General features: G+C 35.8%; 2 protein-coding genes across 2 annotated transcripts in view; both read right to left on the reverse strand.

Moving 5' to 3' along the window:
- Positions 1-22,932, reverse strand: part of loco (locomotion defects) — a 418,869-nt gene that overhangs the window by 160,375 nt on the left and 235,562 nt on the right. The gene's annotated exons all lie outside the window — the stretch shown is intronic.
- Positions 6,735-12,109, reverse strand: LOC137235444 (uncharacterized). Its single transcript, XM_067758441.1, has 2 exons — positions 11,874-12,109; positions 6,735-11,778 (listed from the first exon to the last, which is right to left on the reverse strand). The coding sequence occupies exon 2, from the start codon at positions 10,681-10,683 to the stop codon at positions 7,144-7,146; it is 3,540 nt and encodes a 1,179-aa protein (XP_067614542.1). The 5' UTR covers positions 10,684-11,778; positions 11,874-12,109; the 3' UTR covers positions 6,735-7,143.

Consider the following 22,932-nt stretch of genomic DNA (forward strand, 5'->3'; position numbering starts at 1 on the left):
TGTAAAAGCACTCTATCTCCGATTTTTACAATTGAAGGTCGTGCCGTTTTATCGTACAAATTTTTACTTTGTAATTTATTTTTGTTAATTAGGTTTTGCGCCATTTTGTGCGTTTTCTGCATCCTAAACTTAACTTCTTTGGCATAGTTTTCGACGTTATAGATCGGGTCAATTTTTTCTTTTGTCATTTCATTAGGCAAAGTTGCCTTTTTTCCAAAAACTAACTCGTAAGGCGAAAATTGATTGTCGAAAACTGTGCTACTCGTAGTGTTGTGTAGGAAGGTAAAATATTTTAAATAAACATCCCAATCAGAAAAATTGTCTTTTAGATATGCACGTAAGTATTCATTAAAAACTCTATGATTACGTTCAATCGTGCCAACAGTTTCATGATGGTATGCAGTTGAAAAATTATGTTGGATATTTAAAAGTTTAGTTAATTCTTCAAATAATTCGTTTTTAAATTCAGTACCTAAATCTGATTTTATGGCATTCATTGTGCCGTAAGTTAAAATGAATCCTTCAAAAATAGCTGAAGCGATTGTTTTTGCCGATTTGTCTGGTACAGCGACTGTTACCAGATATTTAGTCATGTCGCAAATCATGGTAAGTGCGAACTTGTTACCATATTTGGACTCAGGTAGGGGTCCTATTGTGTCAATTACTAGTATATCAAATGGTTTACAAGGAGTTGGTGTTAAAACAAGTTTTTCTTTTGTTTTAGGTTTAACCTTGTTTAACAGACAATCCTTACAATTTTTGATATATTTCGATATATCGCGAGTCATGTTCTTCCAATAAAATTTTGTTCGCAATTTTGCGTAAAGTCTTTTCATTCCGCAATGTCCACCGGAAATGGGATCATTATGGTAAATTTTCATGAGTTTTAATTTTGTATCTTCATCTGTTACTGTCTCCACTGGATCTGTCAGTATAATCTCTAATGATTTTAAAATTTTATTTCCAATATTTTTGAAATTCGTAATTGTATAATGTTCGAACATAATATCGTTTTTAGGCCATTCAATCTGATTAATTTTGCGTTTGCCGGCTTCTGATTCAAGCCTCGAAAGTAATTTCTCTAAAGTCATTATTTCGTTAACAAGCTCAAAACTAAGTAACTCGAGTTTCTTATGTTTAATATGCGCAAAAATTCTTAAATTTGTTGTTTTATTATTTTTATCGTACGTAATTGCAGATCTTATTCGTGGGACTTTTTTCGAAAAATTAAATGAAAATTTGTCGTAGACATGTAAAGTAAGTTGTTTTTCGTCGTTTTTGTCTGTTTTCCTATGTAAATTTTTGTCGTTTGCCTTTTTTGTCATGGCTCTTGTCTGTACTGCCAAAATTTGTTTATTAGCTTCTTTAATCTCATCGATTGTTATACGCGATAGTGCATCAGCACAAACGTTTGATTTACCTTTTATATATACAATAGTAAAGTTATATTCAGATAGTTCCAGTCTTATTCTTGAAAGTTTTGAAGATGGGTCTTTCATGTTGAATAAGTATACTAGAGGTCTATGATCTGATTTTACAATGAAATGGGTACCATACACATATGGTCGAAATTGCTTGATTGCAAAGTAAATAGCTAAAAGCTCTAATTCTATAATAGGTTTTTTCTGTTCTGCTTTATTAAATGCTTTAGAAGCGAAACAAATTGGTAAATCACTACCTTGCTGTTCTTGACTTAAAATAGCGCCACATCCAGTTGTGGAAGCATCAACTGTAATAATGAATTGTTTAGTAAAATCTGGATATTGAAGTAATTTTGGTGAAAGTAACGCTGCTTTCAAAGATAAAAATGCTCTTTCGCACTCTACATCCCATACAAATTCAACTCTTTTCCTGCTTAATCGGTTCAGAGGCGCTGCCAGAGACGCAAAGTTAGGTATAAACCGTCTGTAATAATTTGCAAACGCGACGAATCGTCGTACCGCGTCTTTGTCAGTCGGTTTTGTATATTTTTTAATTGCGTTTATCTTAGAGTCGTCTGGCAACAAACCTTTGGCTGAGCATTTATGACCTAAAAATGTAACTTCTGGTCGTAAAAAGTTGCATTTATTTGGGTTAAGTTTGAGATTGAAAGATCTACAAGTATTGAAAACTTTTGAAAGATTTTTAATGTGGTGTGCTTCGCTACACCCTATGACGATAATATCGTCGACGTATAAGAATGCGACATTGGGTGGTATACCCGAAAAAGCTATGGTCATCATTCGCGAAAATGAGTTTGGTGCTATATTTAAGCCGAATGGAAGCACTTTCCATCTAAATGCGCCACGATCAGTGCTGAATGACGTAATGTCACGAGAGTCAGGATGCAAGGGGATTTGATGAAATCCTGAAAAAAGATCTAATGTGGAAAAATATTTTGCTCTACCGAGATTGTCTAAAATATCGTCAACTCTAGCTAGTGGAAATTTATCAGCAATGAGTTTTTTGTTTACTGCGCGAAAATCTACGCACATACGATATGCTTTTTGACCATTTGTATCTTTCTTTGGGACTACAATCAAAGGACTATTGTAATTCGAATAACTAGGTTCAATCAAATCGTTGTCTAATAATTTATTTACTTGGCGATTTATTTCTTCGCGTTGAGAATATGGCAATCTATAGTTTTTAACATATACCGGATCGTTGTCTGTCAATCTTAGTTTTTGCTCGTAAAAGTTATTTAAAGTCATTTTGTCCGTGTCGAGAGCGAAAATGTCGGCATAATCTATGCAAAGGTCAATTAGTTTACTATGAGCATGTTGAGGTATTTGATTTTTTAAAATCGAAGTTAGTTTTTTCGTACGTTTGTCTTCTGTTTCTGTCTTGTTAATTGTATAAACATTGTAGTTTGAAAGTTTTTCTGTCTGAATACTTTTTCTTTTGACACACTTTATATCATCCGTTGTATTTATAACTTTGATAATTGGGTTACTGGAATTAACAATGCACCTAGCTGTGAAAACACCTTTTTCGATTTCCTGCGAGTCCACGAAAAGTGGCTCGGGTGAATTTCCTAAATCAAAAAGTCTGAATATTTCGCATCTTGGTGGAATGATACAACTGTCGCTTTCTGTTCCGTGTAGGATTGGTATCGCGACTTTTTCATTACCTACCCAAAAGGAAATACTATTTCTTTCATAATTAATAATGCATTTGTTAATTTTCAGAAAATCTTTACCCAGTATGCCGTCGGATGGAATATTAAAATCTTCATTTACTACGTGTAAAGTATGTTTAATGGAAAAGTTTGAAAAATTTAAATTTGCGGTAATTTTACCTAAAGTAGAAACTGAATTAGAAGTGACTCCGGTAATGTTGATAATGTCGTTCGTATTTAAGGGAATATTTCTGTCTAGACATGATATTTTTATTAAGGAAATGTCGGCTTGAGTGTCTACTAGGAAAGAACAAAATTTTTGTGACTCGTTTAGTTGTAATTCTATAAAATCAGAGTAATTTAAATTTAAACAATAGATGGCTATTGGTGAGGGAAGTTCGCTTACTCGCTTAATTCGTCCTCCCTCAGTGTTCGCTCCTGAGGGGCACTGGCGTTTAAAGCGCGAACGTTTGCGTTTCGACCTCTACCATTGGCTGATCTCGAATTGTTGTTCCTATTGCTACTATTGTTTGGATTAGGGTTGGTATTTGGACGCGCATTATTATTGTGATTATTTTGATATCTATTTCCGTGATAATTCCTGTATCTTTGATTATTATTACCGTTATAATTACTGTTGTGTGAAAATGAACTGTTATTATTTCTATAACCAATATAGCCGCGGTTTGGGTAAAAACTTCGATAGCTACCACGTGAATTTCTAAATGTACTGTTACCACGTGATCGAAAAGCTAAAACCTGACGCTCAGTTACTTCGTTGTTTTGTTCTACAATTAATTTTGCTACTACGTCTTTCGGATCAGTAAATGTCGTTGAGGCTAAAATGGTTTTTACTAAATTGGATTTTGCATTTAGGCGACACACGTTAACAGTTTGTTCGACTGCCATTTCATGAGCTTTCGTTTGAGTGATCCCTTCAATAATAAGAGACCGCTCAAGTGAGTCAGCTAAATCTTCTACTTTTTTGGCAAAGTCTGTATAGTTATTACCGCTAACGTGCAACGCTGCAATTCTCCCTGCTACAACTTTCGAGTTGTCTGGTTTGATCCTATTACGTAGAGCTGTTTTAATTTCGTTGACTGAAGCTACTTGTGTTGGTATTGCTTCACGAGCTTTACCCTCTAATTTTGATTTCAAGAACGCTATAAAAGTATCGGTTAAATCTGCAGTAGCGAATAGTTCGAGTAATTCAATTTTGTCTATAAAAGAATCAAGTGGATCACCACTGTATTTTTCTCTAATAGAATTAGCACATGTGTTAATAAAAATTCTTTTTTCCTCTGGAGTTGCCATGATTTGATCGTTAAGATCTGGAGCTGAATTAGCAGAAGATGAGGCCACGTTTGTACTAATTGGATCGTTAAGATCTGGGTTTTCGTTGGAAGAAGGATTAACTAAGTTTGCACTATTTGGGTCGTTAGGATTTTGTTTTAAAGTAGAAGAAGTTAAAATTTCACTATTTGAATCGTTAAGATTTGGAGCTAAATTAGAAGTTGAATTTTTAATGGAAGAATTTTCGAAGCCTGGAAAATCTGTTGATAAAGAAAATCTATTTTCCTGGTTTGTGACTTTTTCGGTCGAAGATGAGGCTAAACTTTCGTAGCTTGAGCCTGATTTGTCTGAATCGGATTCTGAATCTGAAGTTTTTTTCACTTGTCTACCACTTCTAAGGTTGTACATATGAAATTACTAAAGCACTTGCTTGAATGTTGAATTTATATTCGAAGTTAAATCGTTGAGGAAAAAGAGCGAAGAGAAAAAAAATTGAGGAAATATTTAACAATTTAGTAGAATTAATTAGTGGAATTAATTGAAACTGCAGTGAATTTTTATGAAAGATCTATGAAAGTAATTGATATTAAAATGGCTCAAAATTATGTATATGAATAGGTAAAAATCTTAAAATGTACTCACGGACGCACCGCTTTATTCAAAAATATCTCAATTTGGTTTTTCTCGGAACCACCGCGTGTAATAAAAAAAATTTGGTTTTTAACGGAACCACCGCATGCACCGAAAAATTGATTGGTTTTTCCGAAAACCACTTATGTATTGTCAAAAAAAATCCAAAATTTATATTTAATGAGAAGTTAATTTAGTTGGAATACGGAGATATTTAATATGACATTTTAATTTTTAATATACATACATATATAATTTTAAAGAAAAGTACCCGTAGGCAAAAGAATGTTTAATACATATATGTATACTTATTTTTGTCACTGCGGCTGCTGCGCTGGCCGACCTGAATCGCTGCTGGTGTTGTTGCTGCTGGTGTTGTCTTCGATGTATGTGTCTTCGATGTTGTTGTTTTATGCTTAAAGTTGGTGGTGGAGAATTTTGAGTGCCGTTAATTTCGCCGTTATGCGTGGCGTGGTGCGAGTGCCGTTATGAGAATTTATGGAATTTTATAAAATTTTCGTTAGATTTTATTTATTAAATTGTATTTTAGTTTTGTTGAATTTGATTATTAGAATTGTCCTTGTGGTTTATTGGACTCAATGTAGGGAATTTGTATTGTCGTTTGTAAGTTTAATATGTAAAATTGAATCGTAGCATTGTTTGAATTTGTATTAGAAGAGTATATTTTAGGTTTGTTAAATTTTATTTTAAGGAATTATATCGTACTTTAGTAGAATTTTATTTTAGAAAATTGTGTATTGAGGTTTTATTGAATTTTAGTTTGGAAATTGCACGGTAGTTTATTAAAAATGTATTTGGAAAATTATGTGTTGAAAATTAGTTGAATTTCATTTAGAAAAATATGTCGTAGATTAGTGAAATTTTATTTTAGAAAATTTTAGGTTGAATTTTAATTAGAAAATTGTGTTGTAGTTTATTGAAAATTTATTTAGAAGAAATTTGGTTAAATTTGTTTAGAAAATTAAGCCGTAGGTTAGAATTTTAATTAGCAATTTAAGTATTGAAATTTATTAGAAAATTGAATTTTTAATTTTGCACGTTTATCGCACCACACACACACTTTTGCTTTCTGTCCACTTGAAAAAATTTCTCACTCACCACTTACTAGACGTCCGGCTCGTTCCGATGTTAAAATAAAATGGACGAGGCTCCAGCCTCACGGTCGCCATATAATGTAAGGTTGCGGCTTCGCTAGCCAACCCATACATTTCACCTAGGTTAGGTTACCTGCTTCTTCGCCCCGTTTTACCATGTGGCGTCACCTTGCTGTTCTTATATTTTCCATTATCTTGGAGGGCGCCGCCTCCATATCGACGCCATGTTCACGTTTATATTATTGACGTGGCGGTCTTCTCCGCCAGAAACTCATGGATTTAAAGAAAGGAAAAACTTTTAGATTTTAACAATACTTTATTTGAATGACCAATTCTAAAAGCGTCCAATTCACTGAGTAGCCGAAATTATATTGATGGCGGTGAAACATGAAAAATGCCGATGTCACTCTTGGCACTCGTCATTTTCATATTTCACCCCACATATATCTTATTCTCTCTTACATACTATATTACAATGGATCATGCCATAATGTGTTGTGTTGTATTCATTTTATGTGTAACATTCACAATCAAATATTATTGTGAGCAACAATGTTGAGATGTTGCCAGATGATTATTAAAAAGTTAAATTGGGGGATTTTATCCTTACAAGATCACTATATTCGGAACTATAGTGTTGTTTCTGATAGATTTTAATTAAGAGTTGGGTTACTGATTTGATCTCATCAGGAGAGATTAAAGGTGACTTGACCTGAAATGCTTTTTTGTTTTGGGGTGAGTTCTTCGGTAGAACCTCATTACGTATGAGAGCACCCGTAAAGCCCTAGATAGGTCTGAAAAGCGTTGAAGAACATCGATAGTATTTACTGTTGTTGTTGCGCAGGTCTTCGCCCTCTTTTCCTCTACGGAGGTGATGTAGTCACGTTCTTGTGCTGGCCATTGGGAAGTGTCTTCTTGCAGCCAAGAAAGTCCCTGCCACCACAACGAATTGTTAACCAATTCAGACGCAGGTAATCCTCTGCTACCTAAATCTGCTGGGTTAGATTATGAGTTTACATGCAACCAGTTCTTATTTCCGACCATGTCGATGATCTTGGTGATCCGATGCGCGACGAAAGTGGACCAGGAACACGGCGGTTTCCTTATCCATGCGAGGACGATAGTTGAATCCGTCCAAAGGTTCACTTTCACTGGTCCCAACTTGAGGTTCCTGAAAATTGATTCGGTGATTTCCGCTAACAGCACGGCTCCGCAAAGCTCCAATCGTGGAAGAGAAAGAGTTTTCACTGGGGCTACTCGGGTTTTGGCTAGAAGTAGGTTTGTGCAGACATTATCATCCGTTTTGACACGCATGTAAATGACTGCTGCATAAGCCTTCTCGGATGCGTCACAAAATCCATGGATCTCGATGTCGGTTCCTGGAGAAAAGTTGACCCATCTAGGTATCCGGATTTTATCGATTTCATGGTATTGTTCGGTGAAGGTTTTCCATCGTTCCAGCGTACTGGTAGATACTGGTTCGTCCCAAGCGGTGCCTTCCAACCAAATACTCTGCATGAGTATTTTTGCCACAATGACCATTGGTGCCAGCCATCCCAAGGGATCGAAAAGTTTGGCGATTGCTGATAGTATCGCTCTCTTCGTAATGTTTTCCGGGTTGTCCAGCGTCCCTGCTTTAAAATAAAATAAATCGGAGAGGGCATTCCATCGAATGCCTAGCGCTTTAACTGAACTGGTATCTTCGAATGCCAGGAAGTTTTCATTGAGCAGGTCTGCTTTGGGGATGTTCCTTAGAATGTCCTCTGAATTGGATGTCCATTTGCGAAGTGGAAAGCCCGCTGAGTGTAGGACTTGACGAATTTCATCTCTGGCTTTAATAGTCGATGTGATCGTATGTCCACCCGCTAACACGTCATATGCATACATGTATTCTCGTAGTATGTTAGCCGCTGTAGGGTGTGAGTTTGACACGTCGTCTGCCAGCTGTAGGAGCGTTCTTATCGCGAGATATGGAACGCAATTCACTCCGAAGGTAACCGTCTTTAATTCGTAAAGACTAATAGGGTCATTCGGGGAAGTGCGATGCACAATACGTTGAAATTTGGTGTGATTTTCGTTCACCCAAATTTGTCGATACATCTTTTCGATGTCGCTATTGAAGACGAAACGGTATAGTTTCCATCGTAAGATAAGGATGGGTAGATCGGCTTGTAGAACTGGGCCTGGGAGTAGAATATCATTTAAGCTATTACCGTTGACCGTAGGGCTCGAGGCATTGAATACGACGCGTACCTTTGTAGTGGTACTTTCCGCTTTAATAACGGCGTGGTGGGGCAGGAAGTAATGATCCGAATCGTCGGATGGGATATTCTTTTTTAATTTTCTCATATGTCCAAGCGTTTCATATTCTGACAACACTCGAAAATATTCTTTTCCTAAATCTGGGTTTTTTATTAGCCGCCCCTCATTCCGGAAGAATTGAGAGCATGCACGCTTCAGGGATGGTCCTAAGTTAATATTGTTAGGGTAATCCTGCCGGAATGGTAGTGACACGGTGTACCTTCCATTATCACTTCGCTGCGTTGTTTCTTTAAATAGTTGTTCGCAGTACCTTTCATCCTCATTTAATATTTTATTTTTGGGTTCATTTTCTACCTCCCAGAAAGCTTTGAGTTGATTGTCTAACGCAACCTCGTTGTAAAAAGACATAATGCTCTTCGTTGGATTCGGTGATTCGATACGACCGGTTAGTATCCAACCGAACACTGTCTCTTGGGCTAAGAGTGTGTTTAGCACATTCTTCTTTATACCGCTCATTATAATTTGGGGATATATGTCTCCGCCAAGTATGAGGTCTACGTCTTCGTTGACGTAGAACCTCTTGTCTGCCAAAACCAAGTCTGGGAATGCCTGCATAGTCATTGCGTTGATATGGCAGGATGGAAGATTCCCAGTGAGTTTCGCTAGAACTAGTACGGGTGTAGTCAGGCTGAAGCAGGGATCCACTGGTGAACGTAGTTCGATGTTGGATGCTTCTTTCACCTGTGCTGACACCGCATTTGTGATGCCTGAAACATGGGCATGCATTTTCCTCGCTGGCAAATTGATTCTGCGTTTCAGTCTTTCAGTTATAAAGGAACATTCAGACCCAGAATCAATTAATGCCCGCGCGGAGAAGTCGGTACCATTATGGTGAATGTGTACGCGAGCAGTTCCTAATAGCACGCCTGTGCTGGAATTGGCATGGCAGGATTTGACATTCTGATTCGCCGAGGAAGGTGGTTGTCCCGATTCCTGTCTTTTCCTTGCCTGTGCCGAAGTTGATGGGGCATTATCCGCATCTTTGAAGGGATTTCGTACCGCCGGTTGCTGAAGTGTGTCCGCATGCAGGAGCGTGTGGTGACGAGAGTGGCATTTGGAACAGTTGTACGAACTGGTGCACCTCGTCACTGTGTGTCCTGGGGATAAACAATTCAGGCAGCCATTTGTGGATTTGACGAATTTAATCCTTTCTACCGGATTTAAATCGCAAAAACGTGAACAGTTGCGTAATCTGTGCTCCGTAGATTTGCACATTTTACACATTGATTTTGTTGTTTGCTTGGTTACTTTGGTTTGAAAAGCACCAAGTCTTTTTGTAGGGTTTTCCGTTGACTGGCGCGACGTGTTTGATTTTTGCACTTTAGAAGTGGCATTCCCTGTAAAACCAGACACGGTTTCAAGTGTCTGGAAACGATTTGACAAGAATTTGTCCATATCCTCCCACTTGGATATGTCCGTCTTGTGGTCAATGCTCTGCTCCCATAGAGCCAACGTATTTTCAGGTAATTTTGTCGAGCATAAATAGGTAATAATCGCATCCCAATTTGAAACATCGATCTGATGTGTTTTTAAAGATGCCAAGCAATTATTTATGTCGCGCTGTAAGGTGTTGATAGAGCTGCCGCACTCGCTATCTATCTTTTTTAGATTAAACAAAATTTGTAGTTGTGAGTTCACGAGAATCCGTTTATTCTCGTATCTCTCACATAGGTTTTTCCAGGCTGTTACGAAGCCTTCATTTGTCAAATGACATTTCTTGACGATGTCCTTTGCCTCACCTTGAGTTTTCTGATTGAGGTGGAACAACTTTTCTACCGGGCTTAGGCGACTGTTGTTTTTGTATATGGCTGTGAACAGGTCACGAAACGTTGGCCAAGATAGGTAGTCGCCCTTGAACACCTCAGTATCACAAGCTGGCAGGCGGATACTATGTTCGCGAGCGCGTTCTCCCTCAGGTTCGACTGCCCTATCTTTTTCCTCCTTCAATTTAGTTTGAATTTCAGCCATGTTCGACATGCATCTCAGGAATACGGCATATGCCGCTTTATGCTTGATCTTGACCGCTGCAATTTTCTTAGCATCGAGCGTGTCAGAGTCCAGCAATTCCTCGAGGGCGGTCTCGGCTTTTTCCCACTTAGCTTGCAACTCTTTTTGCTGTATTGCAAGAGTGTGCACAGTGTGCAGAGCCGCATTGATGTCATTAAAATCGGCCTCGAATTCGATTATTCGATCGGCCAATCTAATATATGATTCCATGTTCATGGATTAAAATTTGTGATCAAATTAAAAAGGGGTTGTAAAACTGAAAAAACCTGTGCGAATCACCCAACCAACAATGATTAAAATATAGAAAAACTCTTTATTTAACGCTTTCAATTTGTTTATTTTTTCACTGACTTTGCAGCTTATTTGTGCCGTAAAACAGGGAGCAGGGGGAAGCAACACCAATCTGTCTTGTGTAAATAAAGGGGGCCACTCGCCACTTCCAAGTTAAATTGTATTGTATACTAAGTGCGCGCGTTGATATAAACTCGACGAAAAGTGTGAAACCGTGAAATAGATCTTATGCAACAAAGAACAAAAAACTGTGTAACAAGATTGATTAAGGAAATTAGTGAAAATAATAGTGACGCAAAAGAAATTAAATTTTGCCGCAGTCAAATGGCGTGAAATTTTTGTGAAAGTGAGGTTATGTGCACCTCTTCCCTGTGCTGTGTCTGGAGAGCCTTACCGCTGGTGGGGGGACAGACCAGATAGTCACAAGGAATCTTAACCGACGTTAATGCAACACGTTTGCACTTATTTTGTTTTTTGGCACTACACAGTTTTTTTCACACTTTTCGCGGTTAACTACAATCACGTATGGCACTTTAAATGATTTTTCGCACTTTTTATTTATTGTTTTTAACCAACCAAAACAAAATGTGGCAAGAAATATTGCACTTACTCTGGCTTTTTATGGCGATTTGTATAGTGGTGCTTATGTGGTAAGATGGCTTGATGTCTTGCAGTGGCTTCCACTCGCTGTCGATTGCTCAGTGATTGACGCTGATGTGAAAATAATACTTTTTTCCCGGATAAATTTTTTATGAGGAATTTTTAAGTGTGTGCGATCAGCTATGATTTTAATGTCACCAAAAGAATTTTACCACGAAAGTGTACCACCAAACGTGTATTTCAGCTTCTTAAAAGAATTTTACCATCAAAGTGTATATAGAAGATTTTGTGTGGATGTGGACTGTATATAGGCGCTCTGTTCTAATTCCTGGTGAGAAGGACCAAATGTTCGGCCTGAGTGCGTCGTAAACCGGCAGTGGGTAGGCGCACAAGGGTCGATCTCGCTCAATGGATGATTCACTCAATAGAAAAGAAAGAAGAACACGGGAGGAGTTTCCTCGTTATAAAAATGCACTTTATTGGGTAGAGGTAAAATAAACTTGTTACAATATTACCTGAATATGCTGGAACACGGCAGAGATCGCTGGCGGCAGATGCGTATGGTACGGCTGTTGAAATGAAAGAGGCCGGTTGTATAGCAAGCTACAACCGTTGACCCGCAAAATCCTCCGTTTTGGAGGGGAAAGGCACCCACACATCAACCCCGACATGCATATGCATGAGGGCTGACAAAAAGCACACATACACGTGCATGTACATGCATGCACATGCATGAGGGTGATGGTGTGGGTGGTTATAAATTAATTCGAGTATCGAGTATCGATTTGCAGAGTTGCATTGGGGGGGGGGGGGGGGGGGGGTCGCAATCAGATGCGGAAAAGTTAGGCATCCTGCCTAAACAAATGTAATCGCCTCGGCAGTTATTGTATACCTGTCATTGTTTATCATAAAAGGAGTCCTCAAGAGACTCTTTACTACTACGTGACAATTTCCCGTCGTACTTTTTTCTCTGTCTCTGAACTCTGTATCCCTTGAATAGGACTTTCTTAGGTATCGCCGTTTTACTGAGCATTCCGCATAGAAATTTTTCTATGATACCCTTTTCGACCTGTTAACTTCCCGTTTAAAGATTCTTCTACAGGTCTAAGTATTCGTCTTAGCACTTATCGCTTTTCGCAACTTTTGCCAGCTTAAAAATCTTCTTTTACCTGCTCTATAAGAAGACTCAGCTTCTTACTCCACCAAGGTCACTTTGCTATTCCATGTTCCTCTATGGTGGAAATTTCTTTGTTTTGTCCAAATTTTCCTTCTACACACTTATGGATGGTGAAAGCTTTTCACTTCTCCACCTTCTTTAGGGACCCTCCGTTCATACAATCCATACCGTGATATTATGCTTAGATCACATTACTAAAGGTTGGCTCGAGATATGCAGGAACGCTACCACTGCTTTCCACTTGTAAAATTATATGTAGTATATATCAAAAAAAGCGACTCAGTTTTACAATCAGTACCATCCCCTCCGCATGCGTTGTGGTGCGCAATTGCATCCGCGCTTTTGGCAAGCCGCCCTTTATACCCCTCCTAGTTTACCAGCTTTTGAAATGCTCTCCTGGAACTTCCACGTTATGAACCAGGTAGCAGAATAAAGGACGGTTCCCCTCTATTGCTACCCCCGGCAGATCTTTAGTGCTCAAGTTTGATAGCATACACGAGGATAGGTGGTTCCTTATCATGACTGGAGCTCTAGCCCTGACACGACAAATCCGCACGTGCTGAAACTAGAAACCTTTCCTCAAGAAGATAGCCATGGCCGTATTAGCACCATATCTAACCAATCCTCCTGCTCGGCGCCACTTTACTGTCTCTTATCTGTAAAATTGCGTCATTCAGTTGTTTGGTAAAAGATACAAAAGATTTATAAAGCTTTTTAAAATGACATTTCCATATAAATTGCCTATTATATGAGCTCTATAAACCTAAGTAATACAATTTTACTCTATCAAAATAACAAATTCAAGGTTTCTATGCATATTCTACAGAAATGAAATGCGCGCTAATTTGGGCAAATATTTTGCTATACTTTTTCATAGAAAATTTCCTTGTAGTTGTGTTTTATATACATATTTGCACAGGTGAATTGTGCCATTGAATTGAGTACGGCTTTGTGGGTTGATATGATTGGTAGGATTGTTGGTTTTTTTTTTTTTTTGAATAAATAAAAACAGAAAAGCACGAAGGGTACACGTAATTAGTTTTATCTCTTTCTAAATTGCTAATAGATATGTTCTATTTTATACCGCCACAGAACCAGAGATGGAAGCAGTGCACTAAGTTTGGAGCAGCAATACTGCTCGATGTGAAGCGAGCTGACATAATCAAGATCCTGGGTTAAGAGTTAATGAGACGTTAATTTGTTGTGGACTTGAACGTCTGTTCATCTTTCACATATTCGTAAAATTTAGTGATATAGCATTTTCAAGCAGAGGGTTAATGAAATAATTAGCTAAGTGTTCTACATTAAAGCTCTTATTGAACAAAATGTTCCATACAAAATACAAATTCTTAATTGTTTCATTATTGCTCTTAGGCACTCGTCTAATTGAGCCAAAAATCTAGACGGTTTTGCTTGGTGTTTTGGATTTTATTTTTAATGTTACAAATGACAAAATAAAATTGTTTAATTTCCATAAATTACACAAAAAATAATAAAACACCAAAAAAATGCAAAATTTTGTTTTTGCTGCATTTGAAACAAAAGATGCATTTTGTTTTGATTGACTTTAATCCTTAAGAGAAAACAGCTGCTATTTATTTTAAATATTTTCTTGTAAAAAGCGTACTATTTTTTTTTTGGGCTGCTTACGGATGTTCGTCAATGAAGCCAGTGGCCCTGTATGAAAAGCAAAAACTAATTATTTCATTAAATAAAATTCCACTATTTTCTGTTGGAATAAAGAAATGGGGGTTCCAACCCCGGTCCAAATACATTTCTAATTATTTGTTACTGTAAGTAGATATAGGCTTCTTTATATTAAAACGTATGTATAAGTTTTAGATTGACACCTTATTTGCAGTAATTAAAGGAAATTGTTTGCTTGTATTCAAGTATTTAGTTATTTTTTCTACATTTATCTTTAATATTGATACCAAGATTGAAGGTATATTGATGCAATGCGATACTGCTCTTCCTGCTGTTCTTCATTCCATCCCATTCGACTACCTTCGACTCTATTCGCAACATAACCTCAATTTTAGCTGCCCAACTATATAGTAAACAATGTTCAATTACCTTTCGGATCAAGTGTCAATCGAATCAATTACCTTTCGAGTTATGAGTATGATCATCTATAACGGCAGGCAGTGAAGTGACTGAGATGCATTTTTGTTCTTTGTTTACAAACCGTTGCGCTCAGACGCTGAGTTATTGTTGTGTAGATAAGGTAAGCAAGATTTTTGCGAGTGCCTTAAAACGAAAGAACTGCTTGACAAAGAACTCGGTTGATTGTCTCTTAATTCACGAAGAACAAACCTGATCTGTTGATTTTACTAGTTTCATTTCTTTCAGTGTATAAATTTTGTTAAGATTAAACCTGTGAGTTACTTCATTTTGCTCAGATCTAGATATAATACCAAGAACAATATTTTCATCAAGTTGCAAAATGATATCGACGGCTATTCGATGTTGATAATTTTGATATAGCTATGTCTATATCTATCTCGATTCCTTTATGTAATTGGCTACAACTATAATCAAATCAGAGTTATAATACCCTTTGTACAAGTACACACTACTTATAAGAATTATCTAGACCCCGACCCGACTAGACCAATATCCTTAAGAGTTATAAGGTTTAACAAATCAAAAACATCCAAATATTCACATTTAAAAAGAAAAAGATCATGGATAGTGTGTAGTAAGGTTCGTTTATTTGTAGCTATGTATGTACATTGGGGTGACCGTAAAAAATCGATGTCGTATTTTTGTCAACGTGAACCCCATAAAATGATCAGCCTTTGCAGATATTATGATAGCCAAAGTTTAAGAACGATTGGATCACATTAACATGTGCCGCTGGGCGCTTAAAATTTCAAAAAACTTGATTTTTTGGCCGATGAGCGACGTTTGTGGGCCGTATCTCCGGAACTCTTCATTATTTTCTCATGATTCATATCTCCAGGTCAGGCATGCTTAACGAACGAAACGATATCATTTCGTTACGATAATCAACGCTAATAAACGAAACGAAGTCACTTCGTTTATTAACGTTAAGAACGTCAAATTAACGTTAATTTGACGATCTTAACGTTAATAAACGAAACGAAGTTACTTCGTTCCGTTTATTAGCGTTGATTATCGTAACGAAATGATATCGTTTCGTTCGTTAAGCATGCCTGCTCCAGGTAAAGGCATGTTGTTCCCACTAATTTATATTCCATACAAATTTTATGTTATTTGTAACCGAACCGAGCTATTACAGCCTTTGTCACCAAAAATTTTAATAGGTACCTCTAAGAACAAACTTATGATATCATGAAAAATCTCTTATATTCTTTAAAGTATAAATGTTGGAATGGGAAAACGGTTTTTTTTCATACGTTAATGTATTTTAACACATTTTATTATTTTTAAGGACACAAGGATACAATAATGAATACTCTATTCTACAGGTTTCCTCAATGTCCTTTTTGAACAGACAGGATACAACTTTCGGCATTGGCTTACGACTTTGAAAAATATATGGGGTATTCCATCCCATTTCGACCAATTTTGAACCAGACCCCTTTAGAATTGGCTGAAAGTTTTTCTTCTTTTTCTAGCTTACGAAAGACGTTTTTCAGAAGTTTTTCAAATTTTTTCATCCAACTCAAAAAAAGTTATGAATTTTTAAAAAAACACCGTTTTTGTTTTCAAAATGCTATAACTTTTTCAAAAATTGACCGTTCGGGATCTTTTTTTTTCATTTCTTTTGAAATGTACTTTTCGGAAAAAATTCAAAAAAAATTTTTAAAGTTTTTTTTTGTAATTTTTCAGTTTTTCGAGATTTTTCGAATTTCGCCCTTGTTTCCCCATAAAAAACTTCAATCAATTCTGCAATCATCCCACTAATCCCGGAGTGGGCCGAGAATTTTTTTTATTTAATTGAAAAAAAAAACTTTAAAATTTTTTTTGTATTTTTTCCGAAAAGTACATTTAAAGACATATTTAAAAAAAAATGATCCCAAACGGTCAATTTTTGAAAAAGTTATAGCATTTTGAAAAAACACCGTTTTTTCAAAACATTTAAAACTTATTTTGAGTTGGAAAACGGTATTTTTTTTCAAAATGCTATAACTTTTTCAAAAATTGACCGTTTGGGATCATTTTTTTTTTAAATATGCTTTTAAATGTAGTTTTCGGAAAAAATACAAAAAAAATTTTTTATTATACAAGCTCCTTTAAGCCTTCCTGTATTTGATGAAGTGGTGTCGAAACACATGGCTTTGCTAGTATGGGAGATACCCCATTCCTCGATACAATTATAAACAGCCACGGCTTGTTCTTCGCCAGTGCTATTATCTGCTGTAGGAACTCCTAGTAGTCGTTCATGTTCACCATAAGAAATAAAAACCGCTATTCGTTCAGTATGCTCTGTCTTTAGAATGCTTGGTGAACCACAACAGCATCCTTCTCTGTCACATGAACTTGTTCCTTGACATTCTCAGTGTATTTTTCCCTAAATACTTTTCGTCTTTCTTGGATAACAGTTTTTGACACTTTGAAGTCGTCAGGATTCTCCCCAAGTGCTTCTATGGTAGCTTTAAGAATTCGTGTGGCATTTCTGTCAGATACCTTACAACGAACCAACAAAACAGAAATAGTTAAAATTTCTCTAGTCCCACGCCTAATCTTTTTGCTATGAGATGGCCCTGGAAGATCTTCAGCTTCCTTAGAGGTACATACGTCCATACTCGACACATCCATGTCATCCCCATCATACACATCGCATATATTTTCCGCTCCATCACTGTCCTCGTCTTCTTCACTATCACTATCTATATCTATGAAGGAAAAGGGAAAATACCGTAAATAAGGAAAATAATGAGGTTGGTGTGAAATACTTGAGGTTGTTTTGTGATACTTCAATATATACTGAATATTAGAAACCGATCTACTCAAACCTTTTCAACAAAAATAAAAAAATTCAAAAAAAATAAAAAGAAAATCTTGCCTATGTTGAAACATTCCGATCGAATTTTTTTGTTCTTTTTCGCAAGTTCCTTTTGTAGTTTTCTTTCTTCAGCTCGAGCTAACTTCAAATACACTCCAAGCATAGAGCCTGGACGACCCTTCTCCCTTTGTTTCAAAAGAAATTGCTTGTCTTCTTCTGATTTCATCATGGCCAAGGCGTCTTGATGAGCGATATCAAAGATATCATCTATCTTTAAGGCGAACTCTTTGATTTTGTTCCTTGCAGCTTCCGATTGTTTTTTCTGGTCCTTCTGTAAATTTCTCCACTCTGCGTAAAGTTTCTCTAATTTAGTAATAACATCTTTTTCATGTTTTATAGGAATTCGAGCTTTCGGGATATCGTTATAAAGGTGGACTTTGATAATTTGTTTGTACGATATGGGTATAAAATGAAAGGTTTTAATGAGTATTTTAAAAGGGAGTGGGCCTTAGTTCTATAGGAGGACGCCTTTTCGGGATATCGTTATAAAGGTGGACCAGAGCTAACTCTAGAATTTGTTTGTACGATATGGGTATCATATGAAAGGTGTTAATGAGTATTTTAAAAGGGTGTGGGTTTAGTTCTATAGGTGGACGCCTTTTCCAGATATCGCCATAAATGTGGACCAGGGGTGACCCTAGAATTTGTTTGTACGATATGGGTATCATATGAAAGGTGTTAATGAGTATTTTAAAAGGGCGTGGGCTTAGTTCTATAGGTGGACGCCTTTTCCAGATATCGCCATAAATGTGGACCAGGGGTGACCCTAGAATTTGTTTGTACGATATGGGTATCAAATGAAAAGGGGTTAATGAGTATTTTAAAAGGGAGTGGGCCTTAGTTCTATAGGTGGACGCCTTTTCGAGATATCGTTATAAAGGTGGACCAGGGGTGACTCTAAAATGCGTTCGTACAATATGGGTATCAAACGAAAGGTGTTAATGAGTATTTTAAAAGGGCGTGGGCTTAGTTCTATAGGTGGACGCCTTTTCGAGATATCGCCATAAAGGTGGACCAGGGTTGACCCTAGAATTTGTTTGTACGATATGAGTATCAAATGAAAAGGGGTTAATGAGTATTTTAAAAGGGAGTGGGCCTTAGTTCTATAGGTGGACGCCTTTTCGAGATATCGCCATAAAGGTGGACCAGGGGTGACTCAAGAATGCGTTCATACAATATGGGTATCAAACGAAAGGTGTTAATGAGTATTTTTCGAGATATCGCCATAAAGGTGGACCAGGGGTGACTCTAGAATGTGTTTGTACGATATGGGTATCAAATTAAAGGTTAATGAGGGTTTTAAAAGGGAGTGGTGGTAGTTGTATATGTGAAGGCGTTTTCCAGATATCGACCAAAATGTGGACCAGGGTGAGCCAGAACATAATCTGTCGGATACCGCTAATTTATTTATATATGTAGTACCACGAACAGTATTCCTGCCAAGGTTTCAAGGGTTTTTTATATCGCCTTCAGAACTTTTCCATTTTCTTTTACTTAATATGGTAGGTGTCACACCCGTTTTACAAAGCTTTTTTCCAAAGTTATATTTTGCGTCAATAAACCAATCCAATTACCATGTTTCATCCCTTTTTTCGCATTTGGTATAAAATGATGACATTTTTTTTCATTTTTCGTAATTTTCGGTATTGAAAAAGTGGGCGTGGTCATAGTCGGATTTCGGCCATTTTTTATACCAATACAAAGCGAGTAAGTACGCGAACTGAGTTTAGTAAAGATATATCGATTTTTGCTCAAGTTATCTTGGTAACGGCCGAGCGGAAGGACAGACGGTCGACTGTGTATAAAAACTGTGCGTGGCTTCAACCGATTTCGCCCTTTTTCACAGAAATAAGTTATCGTCCTATAATCTAAGCCCCTACCAAAATTCACAAGGATTGGTAAATTTTTGTTCGACTTATGGCATTAAAAGTATCATAGACAAATTAAATGAAAAAGGGCGGAGCCACGCCCATTTTGAAATTTTATTTTATTTTTGTATTTTGTTGCACCATATCATTACTGGAGTTGAATGTTGACATCATTTACTTATATACTGTAAAGATATTAAATTTTTTGTTAAAATTTTACTTAAAAAAATTTTTTTAAAAGTGGGCGTGGTCCTTCTCCGATTTTGCTAATTTTTATTAAGCGTACATATAGTAATAGGAGTAACGTTCCTGCCAAATTTCATCATGATATCTTCAACGACTGCCAAATTACAGCTTGCAAAAATTTTAAATTACCTTCTTTTGAAAGTGGGCGGTGCGACGTCCATTGTCCAAAATTTTACTAATTTTCTATTCTGCGTCATAAGTTCAACCCACCTACCAAGTTTCATCGCTTTATCCGTCTTTGGTAAAAAGTGGGCGTGGTTATAGTCCGATATCGTTCATTTTAAATAGCGATCTGATATGAGTGCTCAGGAACCTATGTACATACCAAATTTTATCAAGATACCTCAAAATTTACTCAAATTATCGTGTTAACGGACGGACGGACGGACGGACATGGCTGAGTCAAATTTTTTTTCGATCCTGATGATTTTGATATATGGAAGTCTATTACTATCTCGATTCCTTTACACCTGTACAACCAACCGTTATCCAATCAAAGTTAATATACTATGTGAGCTCTGTTAACTGAGTATAAAAATAGAGGGGAAAAAAGACATTCACTAGTTTCAAAGCACAAAATCTAAAAATAAAAAAACACAAATCACTCATACGATTAATTCTTTGATGGATCGGGCGCTTCGGGATATTCATACCTGGGCATCTAATGTCGGATTGAAAGTCAATGCGGAGAAGGCGGATATGGTCTTGTTTACAAAGAAGTACAAGGTCCCAAATTGGACCAGGCCTAAGTTAGAAGGAGTGACTTTGGTGGTTAACCAAATATTTATTTTATTTTTAAAAATTTATATTTTGTTTATTTTTGAGTTCAGATATTTTCAAAACTAATTAAATTTTCTTTTTTTGAAGTTATTCAAAAATTTTAAGTTAACACGAAAACTCAATAAAAATTATTTTAAAAATTAAAGTAAAGAGTACAAAGTACTTAACACTATATTTACTCCCCCTCCAAGAAAATTTGAAACAAACAAATTATTAATTAATATTAAATGTAACCTTTTTTTGTTTTTTGTTGTTTAATGTATTTGTATTTAAATTAGTGTTAATAAGTATGTTTGCTGGTTTAAGTAAATCAATTGAAATATTTTTAATAGTATTTTTGTATTGAATTGTAAATGTTTTATGTTTCTTAGAGATAACTTTAAAAGGCCCTTCATACGGTGAGTCTATATTAGATTTACGAAGAACTTTAACAAAAACATACTCACTATTTTCTAATTGTTTAGGAACGAAAAAATTTTCTTTGTTATGATGAAAAACTTTAGAACGAACAAGCGAAAAATATTCTCTTATTTTATGAAGAGCGTCATTAGAAAAATCATGTTCTTTATTACTATTTGAAATAATTAATTCACCAGGTATTCTAAGTGTTTGGCCATAAACAAGTTCAGCAGAGAAACATTTTAAATCTTCTTTAATAGAAGTTCGTAAACCAAGTAGAATGAATGGTAAAATGTCAGACCAATGAACCGAGTCGTTTGATGCTATAATTGCTGCTTTTAAAGTTCGATGAAATCTCTCTATCATGCCATTTGCTTGGGGATGGTAAGGAGATGTATGAATTTTATGAGAACCTAAAAGTTTAGTTAATTCTGTAAAAAATTTTGAGGTGAATTGTGAACCTTGATCTACTGTAATATTTAATGGTATACCAAATCGTGGTATATAATTTTGAATAAAAGTTTTTACTATAGTATTTGTTGAAATATCTTTAAGCGGATAAGCTTCAGGCCAACGTGAAAATCTGTCAATATTGTTAAAATATAACAATTTCCATTTGAAACTGGAAGAGGTCCAACAATATCCATATGAATATGTTCAAAACGGCCTGATGGTATTTGAATTTTTTGGATAGGAGATTTAGTATGTCTTGAAATTTTGGATTTTTGACAATTGATGCAAGATGAAGTCCAATCGTTAATCTCTTTACGCATGTTAGGCCAATAATATTTATTTTGAATTAATTTTCTAGTTGTTCTTATACTTGGATGAGATAATGAGTGAATTTTGTCAAATATAATTCTTCTCATAGAATGTGGAACATAAGGTCGAAAAGGTTGTAGAGAAACATCACACCATATGTTTAAATTAATAACTGGAATATGAATTTCTTTTAAATTATTTTTAGAATTTGGATCAGAAATGGTTTTTTGTAAAAATGTATCAGTTTGTTGTTCTTTATATAAAGTTTCTAAATTTATATCTTGAGTTGAAATTGCATTTATTTCTGGAATACGGGAAAGTGTGTCGGCAACTATGTTGTCTTTTCCACGTATATATTGAATATCATTTGTAAATTGAGCAATATATTCAAGATGACGTAGTTGACGAGGAGATCTATCTACTTTAGAATTTAGAACATGAATTAAAGGTTTATGATCAGTATAAATTGTAAAAGTTCTACCTTCAAGAAAATGTTTAAAATGTTTAATTATAAATTGCCAAAAGTTCACGATCAAATGTTGAATATTTAGTTTCTGTTGTAGTTAATTTTCTTGAAAAATAAGCTAAAGGTTCTAGTATATTATTGCTAGTTTGTTGAAGAACTGCTCCAATAGCAACATTTGATGCATCTACTGCTAATGATAAAGTACCATTTTTGTCGAAATGTGTAAGTAAAGTATTTTTAGCAAAAAGTTTTTTAACATTTTCGAAAGCTGTTGTGGTTTCATTTGTCCAATTTAATTGTTTGAGTTTGTTTTTAATTGCATGTGTTAACATTTCATGAAGAGGACTAAGTTCTGTTGCTAACATTTTAATATATCTGTGATAGTAATTTATCATACCTAAAAATTTTTGTAATTTATTTATAGAAATTGGTTTTTCAAAATTTGTTATGATTTCAATTCTATCTAAAGATGGTTTAATACTTTCGCCTGAAATTTCGTAACTTAAGAAATTTAATTTATTTACACCGAGAGTACATTTTGAAGGTTTAATATTTAAATTATATTCTTCAAGTCTTTTGAAAACTGATTTTAAATGATTTATATGTTGATCTTCATTATCACTGGCAATAAGAATGTCATCAATGTATGTAAATACAAAATCGAAATCAGAAAATACTTCATTAATAAAGCGTTGGAAAGTTTGAGCACTGTTTCGTAAACCGAAGGGCATTCTTACGAATTCAAACATTCCAAAAGGGGTAGTTATTGCAGTTTTATGAATGCCTTCTTCTGCCATTGGAATTTGGTGGTAGGCACGCACAAGATCAATTTTGGAAAAAAAATGTTTGTTCTTTAAATCAATTGTTAAATCGTGAATAT

The sequence above is a fragment of the Eurosta solidaginis genome, chromosome 1, assembly GCF_040869045.1.
Source record: "Eurosta solidaginis isolate ZX-2024a chromosome 1, ASM4086904v1, whole genome shotgun sequence".
Taxonomy (NCBI): domain Eukaryota; kingdom Metazoa; phylum Arthropoda; class Insecta; order Diptera; family Tephritidae; genus Eurosta; species Eurosta solidaginis.